Source organism: Mus musculus, chromosome 9 (genome assembly GCF_000001635.26).
Source record: "Mus musculus strain C57BL/6J chromosome 9, GRCm38.p6 C57BL/6J".
NCBI classification, from domain to species: Eukaryota; Metazoa; Chordata; class Mammalia; order Rodentia; family Muridae; genus Mus; species Mus musculus.
The window spans coordinates 95,012,647-95,037,470 of NC_000075.6; the positions used below are offsets into that span (position 1 = coordinate 95,012,647).

At 40.5% G+C, this 24,824-nt stretch overlaps 1 protein-coding gene across 2 annotated transcripts in view; it reads left to right on the forward strand.

The window, feature by feature from the left end:
* Slc9a9 (solute carrier family 9 (sodium/hydrogen exchanger), member 9) overlaps nt 1-24,824 on the forward strand; it is a 560,897-nt gene that overhangs the window by 343,090 nt on the left and 192,983 nt on the right. For both annotated transcript variants that reach the window (XR_003947936.1, NM_177909.5), the window contains exons 10-11: nt 6,459-6,572; nt 7,955-8,066. Coding sequence is in view for 1 of the 2 variants with exons in the window: in NM_177909.5 (NP_808577.3) it covers nt 6,459-6,572; nt 7,955-8,066 (226 nt within the window). In the remaining variant the exon portion in view is untranslated. The remainder of the gene's footprint in view (nt 1-6,458; nt 6,573-7,954; nt 8,067-24,824) is intronic.

Below are 24,824 nucleotides of genomic sequence, written 5' to 3' on the forward strand. Positions count from 1 at the left end.
AGTTCCTTAGCATTGTCGTGCTCTGCATTGCAAAATGACTTTCAAGAAATTAAGAATATTGAACACTAGAAATAAATGGGTAAGAATGCCTGCAGATAGGGAGGTGAAGAGCTGATGGTGATATAAGGCTAAGGGAGGCAAGCACTTAATTTCTTATATATTGTTATGTTCTTCTTTCTCTGAACTAGCCATTTTGTACTATAATCTATGCCATGTTATCACAAAAATACAACTCTCACCTCAAAAGGGATGAGAGACAGTTTATTCGAGAGTTAACTCTGTATGACCAGGAACACAAATTTAGGTTACTCCAAATTCCATGTTCCAACATGGGAACAAGTTTCATGACATTTTTAAAACAGAACAAAGTAACAAAGCATAAATCAGGTCACATTTCAAAGTCATTGCCCAGACCACTTTGATAAGGAAACCTGATCTGTTGGCCTCAGATGCTATCCTATGGCTCTTTGCCTTTTGGTTAGTGAAAAGTTTAGTTTCGTTAAATTAATTCATTTCAAATGGTTTTAGTCTGTTAGTCATACAATGTTGGGTCCAAAGTGAAGTGGGCAAGGAATGACTATTTATGGGACTAATGATAGCCCAGGATAAATTGTAATTAGACTCTGAAACTTTAGCATCCCAATATCTCCACATCACTGAAGTTGTAACCAGTCTATGAGTCTTTGCAGACACAGCTTCACTCGTCCTTTACAGACATGGCTTCTTTACAGAAAACTCATACTTAAAAATCAACCTTGTCCCTAATATGCTTGTCTTAGACAGGGTTTCTATTCCTGCACAAATATCATCACCAAGAAGCAAGTTGAGGAGGAAAGGGTTTATTCAGCGTACACTTCCAAATTGCTGTTCATTACCAAAGGAGGTCAGGACTGGAACTGAAGCAGGTCAGGAATCAGGAGCTGATGTAGAGGCCATGGAGGGATGTTACTTACTGGCTTGCTTCCCCTGGCTTGCTCAGTTTGCTTTCTTATAGAACCCAAGACTACCAGCCCAGAGATGGCACCATCCACAATGCCCCATCCTACCTTGATCACTAATTGAGAAAATGCTTTACAGCCGGATCTCATGGAGGCATTTCCTCACTGAAGCTCCTTTCTCTGTGATAATTCCATCTTGTGTCAAGATGACACACAAAATCAGACAGTACAATGCTATAACACAGAAATTTAAAACAGAAATAATAAAGATGAGAGAAATTAATTCCTTGGGAGATAGGCACAATACAGATTAATCAACAAGGCTGGAGGCTCATCTTGAGAACATTCATCAAACTTTCCAGGAATAAAAATGTTTATCAAGAATGAAGATGAAAATAACTTGTATTGGGGGAATGTATAATGATTAAGCACTGTAATATTAATAATCTTATGGACAACTATATACCAATAAATATGAAAATGCAGATCATTGATACAAATAGGGATCCTGACTAATTATATCTGCATCTACTAAAATAATTATGTCTAATTTAAAATATTTCTACAGATTAAAACTCTAGACTCTGAATTCTTCTAAGCACTTAAGAGTGTGAGAATCTTATTTATGAGCTTAGCTATACAAGATATACACTTATATGTCTTGTACAGATTTAACAAAACAATATGCATATTCAACAGCCAACACAGTAATATCAAATCAGATTCAGTAACATATGTATGTGGGGGGGGGGGGAGCATCCTAACCAGTTGAGCTCTCCTGAAGTTATACGAGAATCCTTTGTACCATATGATCAGCTTAGTAAATGTGCTGGTTATTTATCAACTTGACATTAACTAGAGTCACCTAGGGAGAAGGAAGCTCTGTTGAAGAATTGCCTTCATCAAATAGGCCTATGGACATGTCTGTGGGAGCATTTTCTTGATTAATGATTGATTTGAGAAGGCCCAGCCCACTGTGGGCGGTGCCACCCATGGAAAGGTAGTCCTAGGTGGGTATAAAAAGCATGGCAATAAACCGCATTCCTCTATTCCCTCTGAATCTGTTCCTGCCCCCACCCCAGATTCCTGCCTTGGATTTTGCCCTAATTTTCTTCGATAATAGACTGTGAAATAGAAGTGTAAGCCAAATTAAACTATTTCCTCCTCAAGTTGATGTTGTTAGTGTTTTATCATAGCAATGAAAAGCACTTATGAAAACCAATACATTATTGTCTCGACTATTAAGTCTCTATTTCTAATATATAGAGAATTGAAGGAGAAATTTATACTGTTGTACATTGCTCTGAACTTGGTAGAGAAATATTGCACATTGTCTCTTTGGGATTAAAAAATAAGGCAAAGATAGCCTTAGTGTCATTTATATTCTATACTATATTAAAAGTCTTGACAATTGTAATGAAGTGAGATAAACATATATAAAGGTCACCAAATACACATTAACTGTAAAGGAAAGCAATCAAAATTACTCATATTCAAAAGCAGCAAAGACTTTAGAATCTAAAATAATCTACCAATATATTATGAAAAATATTACATCAACTTAATAGGGCCCTAAATAAGATATCTGTTTAAAAGTTAAGCATACGCACACACACACACACATAATTTGCACTTATATACAAATCTCGCAATAAATAATAAGAAATTGAATTTAGATATGTTATTACTGTTTATCACAGCACTACATCATCAAATAGTTGAAAATGTAAACAATGATGCCCAAACATAAGTTATTAAGAGAAAAGCCTAAATAATGATAAAGAGTATTCATGGATGGATTCCAAGTTCCAAAACTAGAAAGTTTATCCACATTAATCTAAAAATTTAATGCAATTCCAACTAAAATATCAGTATTCTATCTTGTTCAAATTAACAAAGCAATTCCTAAATTCAAGTGTCAAGAGACAAAAATGTGAATTCAAGAAACATAAAAGGAAGAAAAAGAAACTAAGTATTGGCAGGAAAGCAAAGCAACTGGAGCCACCACTGGGCATGTGAGCTGGGACCACCGTTTTGGAAAACTGCATGACACTCCATCCCAGAAATCCTTTAGAAAGACAAACATATAATAGCTAGTCTCATCATAGCTCCAAGCTGAAACAACGCAAATATCCACCTTTACACATATGAATAAGTAGATTACAAATAATAACATAATTTAAAAATAACTATTATACACAAAATGAAGACTTTCACAAATATTCTATTGAATAGTAGGTGATAAAATGAACATATTGTCTAATTTGGTTCACATGAAACTGAAACACAGAGTAGGACAATTAATTGGTAGTGGTATATGTTCTAGTAGCTCTCCTGTGGAAGGGAGCATGAACTGACAGGGAATGACTGACCGTGGGTGCTGGCAATCCTTGTTTAAACTCTAAATTGTTGATATGTGATTTATATGTCACATATAAGTTTCTGGGTAGTTAAGGATCAATAAAATTATTTTTATCTATGTGAAATCAAGAAAACTCTGAATAACACGGCCTGGGACAAGAACAGCACTATGGAATATTTTAATGCATTATTGATCCATGTGACTTTAAAAGACTGTGGGAGTCACACAGAACAGGCAGTAGTGGGAACAAAGAAATAGATCCCAGATAAACTTAAATAGAAAGTGTAAATTGTGTGCTGTGTATATGTACACAGATGCTTATAATGTGCATGTTAGGTTTCAATAAACTGAGTGGAAAAAAAATCAAACTAAATTTCAGCATTATCAAAAGGAGGAAAATCTATCAAGAAAACACTTCACACCATAGACCCAAAATAAAAGGTACAGTAGACGCTCCTATCACATCTCCACTAACAGAACCGGCATGTCCCTCACACCTTGTTCTCTCTTTAAGATGAGAGGCAGTAGGCAAGAATAATAAACTTTCTTATTATCTCAAAAGGGGTCAGAAAGTTGACCCCATACCTTTTAGAGCAGAAAGGATCTTGATTGTGGCTTTGGGAGTAGTCGGATAAAAGAGCTTAAATAGAATGACCAAGGGTTCAGCTTCTTAGCTTCCCCCCAGTGATCACAGATGGCTGTGGGTGGCTTCTGCCAGCATTCTTCTGACTTCTTATCCAGTAGGAAGGTAGACATTATCATCCCAGCACTCCCTTCAAAAGCCCTGTTGAACTGCTTTGGCTCCAAATATACCATACACATTTTGAACCAAATGGGATGTGTAGAGAAATGCATGGATCTGAGATATTTGGTCCAGAATTCTATGCTCCACATCTAAGCTAGAGAGGCTCTAGATGCCATGGGGGATACAGAGAATGTAATACACTCCAGAGAAAAACTAGAGTAGCCACAAAGAAGAGGATGAGTATATTCGTGGTCACAAAATGTCCTCTCTAAGGTGGAATAGAGTTGGAGTGGGTGCAGGAAAGACAGTCTTAACTTTACCTTGACATTTGTTTATCAGTGTTAAAAACTAGAGTGCTGCTAAGGACTGGACATATTTCTACCCTCACTCTCCAAATTCAGAGATTGGATCCAGTGGGATGCTACTTGAAGGTAGTATGGTCCTGATGATGGATCGCTCATGGTTTTCATTGGTGCCCTTCTAAGATTAGACACAAGAAAAGAGGACTGTTTCATGGGAGCTTACCACAAGCAGGGGTAGGTAGGTGAGAAAAGGGTCCTTCAGCAGCATCAGATCAGCTGCCACTTCAGTCTTATACATCTCAATCTCCAGAATTATGGGAGATAAACTCCTATTGTTTAACCTAGGCAGACCACATCACTTATTAGGGCATCTCACACTGACTAAAATGATAGCCACATCTGGCTTTGGGGAAAAGTAAAGGCATAATAAAGAGGTAGCAAAAGGGTCTCCTTCTTCTGTATTCTCTAACCCTGTACTTTATGTTTTCAGGAGTTGTTTGAGTGACCGTGTTTGTTTCCATTAGCTGCCCTAGAATGTGAGCAGAGCGCTCACAGAATTGATGGTAGCTGCCACTGCAGAAAGACCATACCGTTCTGAAGGAGCGGTGTCTTTTCTAATCCTCTCTTTCTAGTACTGGTTTTAAATAATGTTTCTGACAAGATTCTGCTTCTCTTTCTGTCAACTGTCAGCGAACAGGTATTGGGCATTATTTGTGGGGCTGTAAATACATTACATGAAAAAATAATGAGTCCTTACAAAGTCGGGAGCAATGCCTCGAGAGACATTTACCTAACATGATTTATGTTGGTCCAGGAATGAAGTTTCAGAAACTTCCAAATGGAAAACCTGGATCATAAAATAAAGTGTCTGCCGGATCAGACTTTGGTATAGCCCCTGAACACATTTCCCTTTTGCTTTTAATATGGAAGTCAGAAAATGCTTTTTTATGTTCAACTTAAATTGTTTAGTTAATGGTCTAAGAATAACTCTAGGGAGCTCCCCTCAGCATAGCATGTTATTACTCCATTCTTCCGACTGGATTCAATGTATCTATTGTGTTCTTGCTGCAGAAGCTCATCTCTGGGATTAATCATCCTCTTTACTAGCCCGAAATCGTAGACATTTAATGGATATTCCTACATCAGTCAATTTAATGAGTCTCATTGTCTAGGGGTTGAAATAAACTAATCACTCTGATGTTAAAATATAATTGATGTTCATCCTCATTCCAAGTTTTCTAGGTTGGTCTCTCCTGCCTGCTAGAAGAGGCTAGTTTAGTTTAAGCTGTTCAACCTATGTATGAGTGAGTGTGTGTGTGTGTGTGTGTGTGTGTGTGTGTGTGTGTATCACAACCCTGATTCATTCTCTCTCTCTCTCCCCTCTCTCTGTCTCTCTGTCTCTCTGTCTCTCTCTCCCCTCTCTCCCCCCTCTGTCTGTCTCTGTCTCTCTGTCTCTGTCTGTCTCTATCTGTATCTCTCTGTGTGTCTCTCTGTGTCTCTCTGTCTCTCTGTCTCTGTCTGTCACTCTGTCTCTCTCTCTGTCTCTCTGTCTCTCTGTCTCTCTCCTCTCTCTCTGTCTGTCTCTCTCCTCTCTGTCTGTCTCTCTCTGTCTCTCTCTGTCTCTCTCTGTCTCTCTCTCTCTCTGCCTCTCTCTCTCTCTCTCTCTCTCTCTCTCTCTCCCTCTCTCTCTCTCTCTCTCTCTCTCTCTCTGCCCTGGAACTCAAGTGTGTCTACTGGGTGATGCACAGCAGGCTAACCAACCTTTATATCATTTACAATAGTACAGCTTGTGAAACCACTTGACTTCCATTTCCTTAACAGAGAATACTGGAAACATTTTGTCAATTGTTCTGTTAAAAGCTATGGCTGGTTAATACCACCTGAACTATATCTGGAAGCCTGACCTTTGAACATAACACAATGTTGACCTGGCTGTGGTATCAGTCACTAGACAAAGAACCAGGTAAGTCCAGTGACCTGATAGCAGCAGCTCAAGGTCAAAGTGATGCCTTATATGGAAGGGGATGGTCCAGTCATGAAAGCCATAGTAAATAAGCTGTGCACATATCTGAGTGATAACCAGTGGCTTTTGGTCTCTGTTTTGTTTTCAGCTGTTTGAATTTATGAACTTCCTGGCTGAAAACGTCATCTTCTGCTACATGGGCCTGGCTCTGTTCACCTTCCAGAATCACATTTTCAATGCTCTTTTTATACTCGGAGCCTTTGTATCCTTTGAAGAAAGCTAATAGAAAATGTTCCAAGCTTGTTCCTAGTAGGGCTTTGAAGACATCATAGATGTTAGCATGACCGAGGTGCTTTCCACATCAGAAGCATCATGCGTGTGTAGGTTTATCTCCAACAAATCACACCTTTTGCGACCGTGGAGTTAGCTCAGCCAGTGAAGTATTTGCCTTGCAAGCATGAGGACCACAGTTTGAACCCCAGGACCTACAAAAAAAAAGCAGGCCATGGTGAAACACACCTGTAATCCCAGTTCTAGAAAGGTAGAGACATACAAATCGCTGAGACTTGCTGGCCAGCCAACCTTGTCTGACCTTGAGTTACACGCATGCACAGATACTCAAACGCACACAGAGATAACATTTCCTGGCTATAAGAACAGACAAAAATCTAGACCCCACTTTTAATATAGAGCATGCTCCTCCTGGAGGGCTGGAGTCAGAGGCATTTTCCCGTGAGAGCATGTATCTGGCCAAAGGGATACTGAACAATACAACGGTTTCTAAGATAAGCCTGCAGCTATTGTCCACCTACCTGAAAAATGGGATGATGCCTCCCAGGGTCACAGGCAGATGATCTTAACTTCCGGGGAGCCTTCCATCTTCCCGCTCCCACTGTTCACATGAATTTGGTGTCAATCTCTCACCGCTGGATTCTGCCGAACTCCCAAATTTCATCTCGACCTAGATCATAGAGAGAAGGAAGATGTCTCACTCCAAATCTCTTCATCCTGTCAAGGACAAGCTAGAACAGACATGCCACCGAGAAGGGAGGAAGGACAAGGTAAAACACAGGAGGGGGGCTAATGGCTGAGCTTGTCAGCAGGCATTCACTTAGAAGACATGGGCATTTTACGGAAGTCTCTTGAAGTAGCAGTTGTACCATATACATTGACAGTCAGCCCGTCTCGAAATTAAGCCCACCAAATGAAAAAGGTGAGCAAGCTTGCTAGGAACAGGCACAGTTCAGTGAGATGGAAACCTCCAGCAGGAATGCATCTGTTCTTTCCAAAGTGCTGCTGGGGAGGATGACACCATAGCATGGGGCGTCGCTGCCTTGCGGCTTCCAGCAGAATCCGGGAGTCAGTCACCAGCAACGGGAACGTGATGTAGAAACATACTCATCGAGATGGCAGGGCAGTACCAACTTTCAGCCAAGCATATGTTCAAAGGAAGGCAGAATTGTATGTCCTTCTGGGGAGGAATTGACATTGAACGATGAATCTGGGGAGGGAGTTAGACGTAGATGAGTTGTCATGTTTATCCTTGTTTTCTGGGTCATATCAGAGAGAAGCATATGGACGTGGTATCTGAGCTTGCTCACTCAGCCTCTCAACTGCCATGTTTTCCTCAACATGTCCCAACAGCTAGCAATTTTTGTTGCCAGAGCCTGCAACATTTACCCCCTCTCCTTCCTCCTGAATCTGGGCAGAAAGCAGAAGATTCCCTGGAACTTCCAGCACATGATGATGTTTTCAGGTATGTAGAGTTATTGTACATTCATTCTGCTGCTCTCCCACCTTTGCACAGCACAGAAAGCCATGGGGGACCTGGAGCACTTGCAGGAAACCTGAGCTTGCCTGGCCCTTGGATCCAGCCCCGTGCTCATCCCTCAGTGCTGAGCAACAGGGGTAAGTTAGGGAAGATAAAGAGAATGTGCTGGTGTGAGCTTGAATGTCTGACCGGAAATGAGCCTCAGCTAAACACTGACTTCCCTCTGACCTATCAGAGCAATTTCCATATTGAGGAATTTAATTACCATCTTCTCGGTTGCACGTCCCAGTATAAAGTGTCAAATGGTGCCAGCCTTCTCCCTGAGCCTTTACCATGCATGCAGGGCTCCAGAAATCTCCCATGGTTACCATAGAAGCTAATCAGATCCATGTAGGCTCAGTTATTAGTTGGAAAAACATGTTAATTGCATACCAGCAGGTGCCCAGGACTGGGGAGTCCCGTGTGGGCCCTTGCGGGTGTTGGGCAAGACTCTGCTGGCAGGTAGCCCGGGGCTCGAGTCGAGCGGAAGGGACTTGTGCCCCAGATCAGGCCCGGGTAGCCTGCTTCCCTATGTACCGCAGTCTCAGGTTGGAAATCAACCAAGTGGAAACAAGAAGAACTATTCAAAGAATTAACCAAACGAGGAGTTGGTTCTTTGAGAAAATCAACAAGATAGATAAACCCTTAGCTAGACTCACTAAAGGGCACAGGGACAAAATCCTAATTAACAAAATCAGAAATGAAAAGGGAGACATAACAACAGATCCTGAAGAAATCCAAAACACCATCAGATCCTTCTACAAAAGGCTATACTCAACAAAACTGGAAAACCTGGACGAAATGGACAAATTTCTGGACAGATACCAGGTACCAAAGTTGAATCAGGATCAAGTTGACCTTCTAAACAGTCCCATATCCCCTAAAGAAATAGAAGCAGTTATTAATAGTCTCCCAGCCAAAAAAAGCCCAGGACCAGACGGGTTTAGTGCAGAGTTCTATCAGACCTTCAAAGAAGATCTAACTCCAGTTCTGCACAAACTTTTTCACAAGATAGAAGTAGAAGGTATTCTACCCAACTCATTTTATGAAGCCACTATTACTCTGATACCTAAACCACAGAAAGATCCAACAAAGATAGAGAACTTCAGACCAATTTCTCTTATGAACATCGATGCAAAAATCCTTAATAAAATTCTCGCTAACCGAATCCAAGAACACATTAAAGCAATCATCCATCCTGACCAAGTAGGTTTTATTCCAGGGATGCAGGGATGGTTTAATATACGAAAATCCATCAATGTAATCCATTATATAAACAAACTCAAAGACAAAAACCACATGATCATCTCGTTAGATGCAGAAAAAGCATTTGACAAGATCCAACACCCATTCATGATAAAAGTTCTGGAAAGATCAGGAATTCAAGGCCAATACCTAAACATGATAAAAGCAATCTACAGCAAACCAGTAGCCAACATCAAAGTAAATGGAGAGAAGCTGGAAGCAATCCCACTAAAATCAGGGACTAGACAAGGCTGCCCACTTTCTCCCTACCTTTTCAACATAGTACTTGAAGTATTAGCCAGAGCAATTCGACAACAAAAGGAGATCAAGGGGATACAAATTGGAAAAGAGGAAGTCAAAATATCACTTTTTGCAGATGATATGATAGTATATATAAGTGACCCTAAAAATTCCAACAGAGAACTCCTAAACCTGATAAACAGCTTCGGTGAAGTAGCTGGATATAAAATTAACTCAAACAAGTCAATGGCCTTTCTCTACACAAAGAATAAACAGGCTGAGAAAGAAATTAGGGAAACAACACCCTTCTCAATAGCCACAAATAATATAAAATATCTCGGCGTGACTCTAACGAAGGAAGTGAAAGATCTGTATGATAAAAACTTCAAGTCTCTGAAGAAAGAAATTAAAGAAGATCTCAGAAGATGGAAAGATCTCCCATGCTCATGGATTGGCAGGACCAACATTGTAAAAATGGCTATCTTGCCAAAAGCAATCTACAGATTCAATGCAATCCCCATTAAAATTCCAACTCAATTCTTCAACGAATTAGTGTACTTTCTAAGAGTCTATATACTTACAATACACTTAGAGCAGTTAGTTAATGGGTCCATGATATTCAAACGAAACAAAACAAAACAAAACAAAACAAAACAAAACAAAACAAAACAAAACAACTTTCCATCAGAACAGTACCAAGACAGTTGGGGCACACAGGGAAATACAAAAACAGTGAGAGAAGCCAACATTTATTGTTTTCTACTTATAATTCACCAGTCACAGGAAGCCAATATTAAGTTGTTTTGTGCTTAGGATCTCTAACAGTTTAAGTGATTGGACTAAGAACAAAAGCATTTACAAATCCAGACTTTCCCTCAATGCTAACCAAGTGTTTTGAAATTCACATTTTAAATTTTATTTTATTTTATTTATTTTATTATTTTATGTATGGAGGTGTTTTATCTGCATGTATGTCTGTACCCCAAATGTGTGGTTAGTGTTTACAAAGGTCAGAGGCAGATATCAGATCTGCTGGAACTGGAGTTACGGACAGCTGTGAGCTGCCATGAGAGTGCTGGGAATTGCACTCACAACTTCTAGAAGAACAACCACTGTTCTTGACCACTGAGCCATGTGGTCACTTGGCCACTTGACTCCAGCCCCAAAATTCAAATTCTTTAATGGCAGTCCTGGGAGTAGTAGGCTGGTTCCTACCTCAGTTCTGTGCTGTCTTGGCCCACAGAGTACTCTGGTGTGGCTCCTGGGTTTGGAATGAGTTGCCTTACCAAATACAGACATATGGAGAACCAAGGCTAAAGTTTATCCTTGATAGAGCTCACACAGGGCTTTCCAATGCTTCCAGATGTGCTGTGGTAAAAAATCATAAAGAAAGGTATGTCAGGTCAACAGTGTTCTGTGGACTTAATGCAACATTGATCCTTGACAGTGAATTGACTTCTCTTGTGGGAAAATAAAGGTAACCTCAATCATTTAAAATCAGGAAGCCAGCACTGGCGTGCGAAGTGTTTCCCACCAAAACATCCGTGGATTTCTTACCAGCAGCTTGGTTAGAAAGCTTAGCACTTTATCTCAAGCATTATTTTACTTGACAAAGATGTTCTAATAATACCCCATGATTATAGACACACATGCAAACTCTCTACCCAAATGGCCACCTAGTTTGATAGTTTCTTCGAGATTTGAAAATGTCTAAGTTTGCTTAGCAACATGATTGCAGCTGCCAAACAAACAAACAAACAAACAAACAAACAAACTTACAGAGGCCAAAAATATGGTATATTCAGACAAGGGCTGAGAAGAGGTCTATAATTTGGTGATATGTTTATGATACTTTTAACTCTGTCTGTGACTATTTCACACATGCATCTACTAAATGTTTGGTCATTTTTACCTCACATTGCTCTCCGTCATCTCCCTTCCTCTCTGCTGAAACCCTTTCTCTTTCTAACAAATCTTCCTGCTACTTCATGTCTTTTCTTTATTTTACTAATGACCCAAGAAGTTTAATTGTGGTTGCTTGCATGAGCCTAAGTGGAGGGAAATTTACTGGAACATGGGAAGTTTATCAGTAGGACCCTCTCGTTAGCAGTCCATAGACCTTCGGTCAGTGAAGGCTCAGGAATCTAATGAACAACTTGGCATAGGGTCTATTGAATCCATACCTGACAAAATGATGATGGAGCCAGTCTTTCCCAGATTGTGAGCAGGTAACTACAGCAAAGATGAATTTGTGTATGCAGCAGCCATGTCATGTCCAGAAGACACACTCACTGCACTTTATGCCATCTGCTGCCTCTTGTGTTCTTTCTGCTTTCTCTTCCACAGTGTTCCCTGAGCATGAAGGGATTACGTGGGTGTTCCATTTAAAGCCATGTACTGCACTGCCAGTTGTTATGGGACACTCTACGCAGTTGTGAGTCTGTGCAATAACTGCTGCTCACTGTCAAAAGAAGCTTCTCTGACAAAGAAGGTTGAGAGCAATCCTAATGTCTGGATAGAAGTATAAGTAGTTAGAAGGTAGTTTAATACCATGTCCATTTAGCAAAACAACAGCATTAGGTTCCCCACTAGGGCTTATGACTACTGCAGCCATAGGCTACAGGCTTACAGCATCAGGTATGAGTTCCTTCTTGTGCCGTGGGCTGTAAATCCACTCACAAAGTGGTTGGTTACTTTGTGATACTCATGCCACTGTTGCCCCGGTGATCGAATCTTGCCCGTCATTTTGTTATTGTAGTTCATGGGGCCTACAGCTGGGTAGGATTGTTGTTGGCTTTCTTCCATGCTATAATACATCCTAGCACAGTAAGATATAGCCAGCAGAAAAGGGGACTTCACTATGTCAATAACCCAAGTGTGGTCTTGTCTGCAAGAGGGTCTTATTATCTAGTTCTGGTGGAAACCCAAGAATTACAATATCCTATATTGTCTGTGAGGCTTCTGAGGCCCCCCTTGAACAACTCATCCTGGGGAGGGATTCTCAAAGCAAAGTTTGTGGTTTAAAACCTTCAGCTTCTAGGGGAAGCTGTGCACCTCTTTAAACTGTGGGATGAGGTTGGGGCAGGGTATGTGTTTTAAATGCTCCCTTTTCTAAAAGGGAAGCAAGACTCCTCGAACACTGGTGGGGCTGAAATGCTTGCTTTTATTCATGGGGATGCTTGATTAGCCCATTACCATCACCAAAGAGATTAGCAAGACCAGTCTTCAGGAGATTTACTATATGTGGTCCCGATGTCCAAAGAAGGCTATGGGCTGTCTTCTGCGTCAAGCATCTGTGCCACCTGTCAAGCAGTAAGTGAATTGAATCTGAGCAACACCGAGATTAATTTGTTTCTACATATTATTACTAATAACTTTCTTAAAACTGCATAATATTCACAGTATTGCTTGGTGCAGTAGGGAAACCCTATATTAAATAGCTGCCCCCATTTTCAAACATCTTCAATGTTATGTATCTGTGTGGTGAGCCCATTGATGCCACAAATCAGAAGTCGCATTTGCCTCCCCAAAGCCTTTGAACCCCATAGCTGGGCAAGACAGCCAGGGATTACCAGCCTTTGTTTCTTAGTTGTTATTTTTCTTTCATTTCCCCCTCCACTTTCCTATTGTGAATACACTTAGTATAAACCTTATCATTTTACATGCACACTTATTAGATACATTCCTAAACTGTGTCATGTTCACCACCCGTACCCACACTCTTTTCATCTTGTAAAATGGAAAAATATATGCATTAAACAATAGCTCCTCATCCCTTCCAAACCCTGAGAAGCTAACATAGAACTTTCTGCTTCCATGGTTTTGACTATGGTGGGTTCCTCATTTAAGTGAGGTCCTGCCATTGTGTCTTTCTGTGACTGCATTTCCATAGCATTCTCCAGGTTTGTCACTGTTGTAGAATAATGCAGGGTTTCCTTCCTTTCAAGGCTGAATGACAGTCCCTTATGCATGTGTATAAATATTATATATTGCTTATCCAATCATCTGTCACTCTTGGGTTTCCTTTTTATCTTTTAGATATTATGAATAAACCTGCTATGAACATGAGTGCACAAATTTCTTTAAAGCCTTACCGACAATTTTAAATATATATCCAGAGGTAGAATTGCTAAATTATATAGCAATTTACCTGCTAATTACTTGGGAAACTGCCATCTCGCCTTCCATAGCAGCTGTAGTGTTAACACAGTCCCACCAAGAACCCAGCATAGAGTGCCAGTCTCTCTATGTTGTCCCCAGCACCTGTTTAGTTATCCTTTATGGAAGCTATGCTCTCAGTATGAGGTAGCAGCTTACTCTTTTGATTTGTGTTTCCTTGCTCACTAGTGATGCGTTGAGCATCTTTTCAGAAACACTGGCCATTCATCTTTTTGCTCATCTTAAAATGTGTCTTGTCTTTTGGTAAAAATTTCCAAATGTTCTGTTTCCTAAACATTGACCCCCCCCATAAGATAAAGGATTCAGGAATATTCTCTCCCTCCCTTTCCATTTGTTTCTGTGTTACTGGGATTATATTGTATTTTTATACATGATACCTTTGTCTTTTGATACACAACAGTTTTAAAAGTTTTCAGGAAGTCTAGTTTGTCTGTTATTTACTTTGTGTCCTCTGTGCCTTTGGTGTTATACCATAGAAACCATTGCCTAATCTGATGTCCCAGAGATTGGGTCTGTATTCTCCAAAGAATGCTATGGTTTTAGGCTTCGCTCAGTTGTCAGTACATTTTATATGTCTGTAATTTGGGAGTACAACTTCATTCTTCTGCACCTGGATATCCAGTTGTCCTGCTATCATTTGTCCAAAACTGCACTTGCATTTTGATTGATCTTAGCAGTTTTGACAAAAATATTTTGACCATATATGTGAAAGTTTTATTGTCATGTTACATTTTTTTAATCCCATGTTTGTCTTTTGCACTATACTATTGAGATACTTAGAGGGGTGAGTTCATATGTGTATGTGCGCGCTCACGCACTCATGCTTGTGTGTGTGTGTGCATGTGCTTATAGGCCATATAGGAAAACAAGGCTGCTATTCCTCAAGCAACACCCAAATGCTTTTTTTTTTTAACCACATCTCTCACTAGCCTGGAACTCACCCACTAAATGAGCCCCAGTATCCACCTGTCTCTTTATCCTCAGGGTTGGGTTTGCAAGTGACACTACCATCCCCAGATGTCTTTTTTGGTTTTTTTTTTTTTTTTTTTTGAGGTTTTTTTTTTTTGGTTTGGGGTTTTCAAGACGGGGTTTCTCTGTATAGCCCTGGCTGTCCTGGAACTCTCTTTGTAGACCAGGCTGGCCTTGAACTCAGAAATCCGCCTGCCTCTGTCTCCCAAGTACTAGGATTAAAGGCGTGCGCCACCACTGCCAGGCTCCCAGATGTCTTTTTAACATGGCTCTGAGAATGAAACTCTAACCTCATGCTCCCCAACCATTACTGAAGTTGTTCAAGCCATTATTGAAAGGTTTTGTTTTGTTTTGTTTTGTTTTGTTTTGTTTTGTTTTGTTTTGTTTTGTTTTGCTTTGTTTTGTAAGTTTTACAAACATGGAAGCTTGAGTCTTATTTTGTTCTCTTTCTTTTTCTCAAGAAAATTTTAGCTATGGAAGGTTGAGGAGGACCATTGAGACTCCATATGAATTTCCTATTTTTGCAAACAAAATAGTAATTTCAGGTTTTGATAAACATCAAATTGGGTAGTATTGATATTGTAACAATATTAAATACTAGAACATTTTATGACCATGGAAATGTTTCCATTTATTTCTAATTTTCATTTGTTTCACCATTTTATAATCTTAATCTTGTCACCTTGGTTTACACCTAAGTATTTTTTCTTTTTCTGCTATTGTAGATAGAATTACTTTTTATAATTTCCCTTTTAGATTTTTATTGTTGGCTTATTAAAATGCATCCAATGTTTGTGCATTCATTTTGCATCTTTCTACTTTGTTGAATTCATTTGTTATCTGTAATAGCTTTGTGTGTATGAAATCCATAGGATTTTCTACACATGAACTCTTCTCAAATCTGTGAACAGAAATTACTTTACTTCATTTGCAATGTGGATAACTTTATTCCTTTTTCCTCACTAGTTGTTTTGACTAGATTTCCTAGTAAAGCCTTGAGTAGAAACAGTGAGAGTGGGGCATCCTTTGCTTTCTTCTGGGCATGCAGAAGGAACTTCCACTACTGAGAGTAACATTTGATCTCACTTTTTTTCACACATGGCTTTTCCTATGTTGAAATAATTTTATTTGATTTCTAGTTCACTGAGCATCTTCTAGTCATGAACTGCTGATGAGAGACTAACAAATTAGCAGTGAGTAAGGGTGCTTTCTACTGAGTCTGACAAGAATTCTATTCCTTGCATTCCTGAAAATTATCCTATGATACACAACACACACACACACACACACACACACACACACACACACACACACACACACCCCTCTAAGTGAATAAAATAAAACTTTTTTTAAAAAGCCATTAAACTGGAAAAGTACTTTTCTTATATAAATTGCAATCATCAAGTGATCCCTCTGAATTCTTCTGGTATAGTTTGCCATTATTTGCAGTGGTGGGCCATTTTCCTGCTCTGAGAATGAACCTCACTAGGGCATAGTAAAGAATTATCTTAATGTGTGGTATTGAATTTGAATTAGAGTTTTGCCTTTCAGTAGTCATAAGAGATATCAGTCCAGTAATTTTATAGTAGAGTCTTTGCCTAGCTTTGATCTGAGAGCAGTGCCTAGAGAATGAACTAAAGAGGATTTCATCTTCCTCAGTTTCTTTTGAGGAGTTTGCAGGACACATGTTTTTCTTTAATGCTTGATAGAATTCACCCATGAAGCCACCAGGGCTTGCAATTTTCTTTCTGTGGAGATTTGTAATAGTGGTTACATCTTCTAATAGCTATAGGTGTGTGCAGCTATTTTGTTCACCATTAGTCTTAGTGTGCATTGTGTTTCTACCACTTTATCCATTGCATTTAATTATACACTGAACTTGCTTACACTTCTTACATTTCTACAGTGGATGATAATGTCTCCAGTTTAATTCTTTGATTTTAGCATTTTGAATCTCCTTTCATTTCTTAATGCATTGAGTTTAAGGATTGTCAATTTTGTTGACCTTTTCAAAGAATGGACTTATGATTATAATTATTTTCCCTGTATTATTTCTATCCTCTATTTTACTTATCTGTGCTCCAAACTTATTATTTCCTTCTATCTGGTAGCTTACTGGTTTGTTTTTCTTTTTTACCTAGTTCTTCAAATCATAAGGTTTAGTTGTTGGACAGTTGGTTCAAGATCTTTCTTGTGTTAAAGAATTAATAGCTATACATTTCCACTGCCATTTCATGAGTCTTGAAGAACTTCCTACATCATTCTCAGGCATCTCTTATTATTTTCTACCTTTCCTTCTGATGTTATCTTTAATTTATTTGTTGCCTGTATGCTTGTGTGAATATATGTCATCTGTGTACAAGTACTGAAAGAGACAAGAAAGGTGTGTTGGATCTCTGAGTCCTGGAGTTACAGTCAAGTAGGAGTCACCCAATGTGGCTGCTGGGAACGAACGGCATTGGGGTCTCTGAAAGAGCAGCAGGTGTTCTTAGCCACTAAGCATCTCAGCAGCCTCTCAGCCTCTGAAGTTCCCGCCAAGCAATCTGCTGACCAGATTAGCATATATTATCAAAGATAATATCAAAATAAGACTATCAAAGACTCTGTATATGGTAAGTCATGCAGTTTAGTGTTTAAGACACCATCTCCCTTAATGTGTGTATATTTGTCTTATTTTTATTGTGTTATTTTTATTATAAAACCTAAATATAATCTCTTTTCAGTGTTTATATGTTTGGGTTCACCTTAGTTGAAGTTCATTGGGTTTCTCAGATACTTATGTCCATATCTCTTATCAAACACATTATTCCTTCAAATATGCTCTTTGGCCTTTGTCTCTTCTCATATATGTCTGCTCGATTATCATCCTGCAGGTATCGTAGGCTCTCTGTATTTTCCTACCTTTCCCTTACTTTTCCACAATCTCCGTAGCATCCTTTACTCTCTCAGCAGTCTTCCACATGTTCAAATCTATCTTGGAATCCCTGTAGTGAATTGATAGATCAGTCAGTGTGTTTCCCATCTCCCAAAGGTTTCCTGATTCCTCTGGGTCTTCTACCTCCTTTTTATTTACACTCTGCTCACACATTGTGGTAGTATGAATGAGAAATGTCCTCCAGAGTCTCACCATTTCAATCCTTTCTTCCTAATCGGTGCTGCTGTTTGGGGAGGTTTTGGGTGGTGCATTGGGCTTCACATTATGCCACTGAGAAGTTGCTTTGAGATTACATAGATTCACCCTACTTCCAATGTGATCTCTCTGGTCCAAGATAGATACCCTCAGCTTCCTGTCTCCATGTGTGCCAACTGCTGTCATGTTTCCCCACCATGATAGACTCTTATCCTTCTAAAGCTATAAGCCAAAATAAACATTCTTCCTTAAGTTATCTTGGTCACGGTGTTTTATCACAGCAACAGTAAAGTAACTAATACATATACCATTTTTTGGAGTCTTTCCATCTATCCCTCTGCTTTGGAGCTTTTTAAAGGTAGCTATTTCAGTTTCTGCTAACAATCTTCTATCAGGTCTTTGTTGATTTTTCTTGCAAATAGCTGGCAAAAGTGAGGATCAGCTTTTTATTATGGTTGGAAATGAAACATTTTAATCTGATATTATGGCAACTCCAGAAAGCATGTATGCCCCCTGTGGTCTTTGAATATGCTTGCCCCCAGGAGTGACCCTATTAGAAGGTGTGGTGTTGTTGGAGTAGGTATGGCTTTGTTGAAGAAGTGTGTCACTGTGCAGGTGGGTTTTGAGACCCTCCTCCTCGATGCCCAGGAAACAGTCGTCTCCTAGCTGAAGTTGGAGCAGGATGTAGAACTCTCAACTCCTGCTCCAGCACTGTGTCTGCTGGGATGCTGCCGTGCTTCCTGCCATGATGATAATGGACTGAACCTCTGAACCTGTAAGCCAGCCCCAATTAAATGTTCTCTTAAAATAAGAATTGCATTGGTCATGGCGTCTGTTCACAGCAATGGAAACACAAACTAAAATGCCTCCTGCCCTGGGTTTGCTTTCTTTTGTTATTATTGTTTAGATTTATTTGTTTAATTAATTTTAAATTTATATTTATTTTAACTTCAGTGGACTGTCCTTATGTAAACAACCTGAGCTATAAGCGTCTTGGGCCCTTCTAAGCTTGTGGATTCCACTGGGCTCAAGCAACCACTTTCTAATTTCTCTTCAATAGGCAGGGTTTTTTTTCAGTGCCCTAGTTGTTAATAAATGGCCCCCACATTAGAAAAAGAGAAAAATGAAATCTCCAGGAACTCACTTCAACCAAAAGGACAGGGGCATGCCACACTGAGCAGAGGGACAGCAGCAATGGCTGCTGGTCTCTTTGTTTGTAACCAGTAGGACCAGCTACTGGTTAGCAGAGCACAAGTCCATGGCACTAGCCTACTGGTTCCTTCCAGCTGTTTGTAAGCAGCTTCAGAATCTCACATGTCTCTACCTGCCCTTTGATGGGCAGCTGTTTCTATGTTGTCCTAACATGTTCTCGTTGCTGTGATAAAAACAATGACCAAAAGCAACTTAGGAAGGAAAGGGTTTGTTTGGTTTGCATGTCTCAGTCCCAGTTCATCCTTAGGGGAGGCCAAGACTAAAACCCAGGGCCTAGAGGCAAGAACTGATACAAAGACCATGGACGAATGCTGCTTAGTGATTTGTTCTTCATTGCATACTCAGCCATAGCTCTTGTATATCCCCAAACCACTTGCCCTGAAGTGGCACCATACACAATGTCCCACTTAATTCATTAATTAAGAAAATGCACAAAAGAGGACAGGTCTTCTGTTCCATCTGGTGGAGGCATTTTCTCAACAGAGGTTCCCTCTTCCCATGCGACCCTGGCTTGTGTCAGATTGACAGAAACTAATGAGTATGTCTACTGAGAGGGGGAAAAAAAAGATCAGACTCAGACTCAAAACAATTTATTGTCCGAAGCTTGTACTGGATGTCCCAAACCTTCCAACTCTAAAGATCCAGAAGCCGTTACATCAGACACATCCCACCAGTATACCTGCTGTTCAGGTGAAGGAACACATCCCCGTTCTTTCTACCCTGCCTCTTCTCAGAATCTCCCTGTTGGAACATGTAGAGAGAAAGGGAGAAATTGGGCATCCCGTTTACAATTTCACAACCAATTAGAGAAGTAATTCCGAATTGAGCCCAGCCTTCCTTGACTATGAACTTAGAATCTCTCTTGTCTATGTGATGCTATCTGAGATTTAACCTCAAGAACATAAGTTTAAAACTATGCTTTCCCTGAAGCAAGTCAACCCCAGCATGTGTGGCATGTCTCTTCTGTCAACATCAACCTGGAATAGTTCACAAAACACTGAATACATGGGTGGGACCCGCCTACAGGCTGAGGCTTCACAAAGTCTCTACTGATGAGTGCCACACACAGAGTGTCATTTCTCTAAAGAAAATATAACACCCTCGACTTTGACATCTTGCCACAATAGGTACAAAGCTAAGGATGAGAGTGGGGGGATTGGATTTGGAGGAGAGAAGAGAAGTGAAGATCTGAAGCTTGTCTACCTACTTCACTGGCCTACTTTCTTCTCTGCCAGGCATGGCTGGCAGGTTCCCCAGGAATGTCTGCTGGAATTGTGGGCTAGGATAATGTAATGAGTAGGGTCAGAAAAGAGGGGGAGAAGCCACAGCAGGTGATCTGCTACTAAGTTGGGGGTGAGTCCAGGGGCTTGGATTTCCAGTAGAGGAGAGGTGAAGATCTGCAGGTAGCCTACCAGCTTCCCTGGCTAGTGTGGCTTGAAGGTCCCAAAGGAATGTCTGCTGGTGATAGGGCCTGAGATAATGGGATGAATTGCAGATAAGAAGGTTGGAGGAGGTCTGTGTGATCAGTTGGAGATGGAAGCAGAAGGGAAGGAGACGTCACAGAGCGGGGTGAGAACAGAGAATTAGATTTGGGAGAGAGAAGAGGAGAAGTAAAGATCTGAAGTTAGCCTACCTGCTTCCCTGACTGGAGTTATAACATCATTTTTACATTTGGTCATCCAGATATTCCCTCAGCACATATTTGTCTGTCGGTGAATGCTCTAAGGTGGGTATTCAGGTAAACAAAGACAAAGGTGCCTTTGAGAGAGACATTTGCCCTGACTTAGTTCTCTAAGTCCATACACTTCAGACTCAAATGTCAATCAAATAGAAACCTTAGCTTTCTGCCTCAGTCAATGGTGCCTACCATTTGATAAATCTCCTGTTTATCCACCCTCGCCATTTGTACACCTTTTGGCATTATACAGAAAGGGAAAAAAAATTTAAAGCAGAAGTGAACTCTTTTCAAACTTATTGGACTTAAGCTTTGCTTTCTCCCTTGGTACCACAGTTCATATCCTGGGAAAAGCCCTAACGGAGAGTCCTGATTTATATAAATATACTCAAATAGCTCGTGTTTGTTGTTATTGAAGAGAGCCATGTACAGGCTTTAGGCTCCATAAAACCTTGTCAGACTTACCTCCAAAAGTGGATGAACCAAGTGATATGGAGCTACAGAGGTGGCTCAGTGGCTAAGAGCTCTGGCTGCTTTTTCAGAGAACTTGGGTTCAGTTCCCAGCACCTACAGGCTGACTGACTACTGCTCCAAATTCCAGAATCAAGTGATCTGAAGGCTTCTCCTAGCTTCCACAGACACCACACAAACATGTAATGAACATACAAAACATGTAGATGGCCTGGTAATATTTTTCAAGTGAAGCACTCATTGTTCATGGCTGTTCCACAGACTAAACACACACACACACACACACACACACACACAAACACACACATCTGCCTCCATCCTTTGCCTCCAGAACAATTAAACCAGCAAAACAACAGGAAGACTGCAGACTGAATTCCTCCACTAACAGCCCCTCCTATACAATTCCACTGATGTGGACTAGTAGTGTGTATACACTAAGCCTTGGAACAGTATAGTGGGAGACGGATCGAGATCAGTTGGTGAGGATCTGGACCCCACTGTTTGACCTATCTGTCTTAAGAAGTCATTAATGATGACAAATGCTGTTAAAGAGTCAATCAAGGAGGTTAACCCTGAGACATATTTAAGACTTTCTTTAAATTCAAGACCAGGAGGCTGTAACTTCTCTGGTGTATCCTGTGACATGCAGCACAAAGAGCTTAATCAAAATGCTAAGCTCCTTTGAAGCCACTCCTGATTCTACATACAACCCTAGTAATGCCCCATTGAACAACCCTGCCCCAGCTCCCAGCTCCCTTGAAACCAAAGAGACTACACTCTGTGGTTTAAATTAAAGGAGATGTGTTTCACACAAATTAGCTTCCCTATTGATGTGGTGCATATTACAGAGATCAGTCTTCTTGTTTTAATTTAAACCCATGTGCTGCAATTTTTATTTAATTTAAAACTAAATAAGAGCCAGGAGCTGATAGAAGGAGGGAAAATGCCAAGCCTAATTGAGCCCTGGCAGCCTTTTTGAAACCACTGACTTGGGAACTACAAACTCCCAGACTGCGGAGTTTCCATGCCACTTTATCTGGCTGGGAGGAAGGCTAGGGAACTGTGGTTGTAGAAGGCAGAGAGCGTGTTAAAAAGCACCCTTCCTTGAATTCATTTCCTACCGGTACACTTGAAAGAAGACATGGAGTCCGTGATGTAGCCTCTCACAAAACTCTAGATGAGTTTTAACCAGGGGAATATGACCACATTACAAATTCCTATGAAAATTCATCCCTGAACTCATCACAGTCACAAAACTAACAATGCCAAGTTTGCGAGGCTTTGTTGACTGTGTTCAGTATCCAACCCATCATCCACTGGTACATGTTAACATTCACAGCACTGCCAGCATCGAAGGAAGGGGAGAAAGATGTGGAAACAAAGATTAAAACTCATTTTTATTATCAACATTTATTGCTTCTCCCTTGGCTGTGTAAAGGCCAGCACTCCGGCTAATATCCAGGGGAGTGTTGTGTTCTTCAGCTTAGGGTCAATGGGAGTACCAGTGCAGAGCTGGAGGCCATCTTTCCCTGTGTCATTTTGTGAAACAACAATTGTCTGTTATCTGAACATTTGAGACTCTGGCACAAAAGTATCCATATCTAGAAGAAACCAGCCAAGCAGACACCACAATGCCTTACAGAATCAACTAACTGTTAGCACATGGTTTCAGGGTCTCTGTTCTGTTGGTGCCACACAGTTCTGACGAGCATTGTAGTGGCAGGAGGCTGGAGCAGGGGCTAGTCTTCACTTCCTTGGTTGACTAGACTCAGACAGTACCCACAAAAGGAACCAAAGATTTGTCCCTATGGACTTTCCTTCAGAGACCTATCTTTTTAAGCTAGGGCTCAGTTCCTAAAACATCCACAGCCTCCCAAAGTCATAAGAAGCCAAAGACAACGTGTTCAAGCCATGACTTACCTGTAGGAAACATTTCCTATACAAACCATAGCAGAAGGAATAAAACTGAAGGTGAAGCATGAAGAAGGTCACGGGGTCAGCAGTGTCAAGAAACAGGAGTCTCTGTAGTCTTTCATAGACTAATGAAACTCTGTTGAGATGACTTAGTGCATCCCAGTCATCAATCGCTCTCTAAACGGGGCACTTTCATGCTCTCTTAATCCTGAATACCTGTGCTAGTATTCTATCTCTGTGACCTGAATAATTCTCAACTTGACATAACCTAGAGTCACCTGAGAAGAGGGTCTCAATGAGGGACTATTTACCTGGGGTAAGTCTGTGGGCCTGTCTCTGGGAGTTATCGTTAATTTATGTGGGAAGATCCAGCCCACTGTGGGAAGCACCATCCCCTAGGTTGGGGGATCCTGAACTATAGTAAGAGTGGAGGAATTGGAATTATCACAGGCAAGCAAGCAAGCAAGCCAGAATGTATGTCTTCATTTCTTTCTATTTTTGACTATGGATGTAATGTGATCAGCTATCTTAGTCTCTTGAGGCTGTGACTTCCCTGTAGACCATAACATGGGATTGTGAGTTGAAATAAACCCTTTTCCCATAAGGTTCTTTGTTGTCTTACCACAGCAAGAGAAGTGAAACTAGAATAGAGAACAAAGACTTACTTGCTCAGTTTTCAGTGTTTCTGTCAATGGTCACTTTCCACTGTAGCTTCTACACCATGGTAAAGCAGAATATCATGGTGGGAACATAAAATGGACCCTCTTATCTCATGGCAAATAGAAACACAAAAGAGATGGGAAAATGGCAAGGACAAAACACCCTTCAAAACCATATCCCTTCTACTAACTGGGCCTTACCTCCCACCACCTCCCAATAATGCCATCAAATTATGAATCCATCCATGTACAATCAGAGCCCTTTGGTTCTGTCTCTTCTCAATGACGGGATCCATTAGCTGAAAACCAGCTTTAAATAGATGAACCTTCTAGGGACCATGTCATATCTAAACCACACCAATACCCAAAGTATTGACACTGTCAACCAAGAAACTTGGCATTCCCTGAGCACTCATCGTGACACTGAGCTTGATCTAATTCTGACAGTCTCCAGGTAATTCAAGTGTATAAATTTGAGAAGAACATTCCCGAAAGTCACTACAGTTCATGACTTCTGTCCTGAGACTATCGATTCAATTTATTCCTCCCATGTCACTGTGTTATGTTTGCAGGGCTGTCTAACCAGCCTGGACCACAGGTGTTACAGTAGCTGCAAATGTGTGGCAACACACTTGTAGATTATAATGTCATGTCAAAAGATTGGACATTTCTGATAGCCTGTCTTAGGCGCCTCCATTTATCATCTGATCAGCACGGCACTACTGACTTAGTTACTGAATGCCTTCCAATCTATTCACGCTAATATCCTTCTTCTAACCCACCTTTATTTCTTAGTAATTCGATTGATTCATCAGACCTCAACTTGGACTTTTCTTCTTAGAAGGCTTTGTAACACCTCGAGTCTGAGTTGATATCCTTCTTAGCTCTTTCTATGGCCTCCAGTATCATCATTTCCTAAAAGCCATTCTATTCTACCATGGTTGTCAGTCTGTCTACCTGTATCCCCTCTCTGTTGGGAGTTTTGTAATTGCATGATGCTTATCTTTATA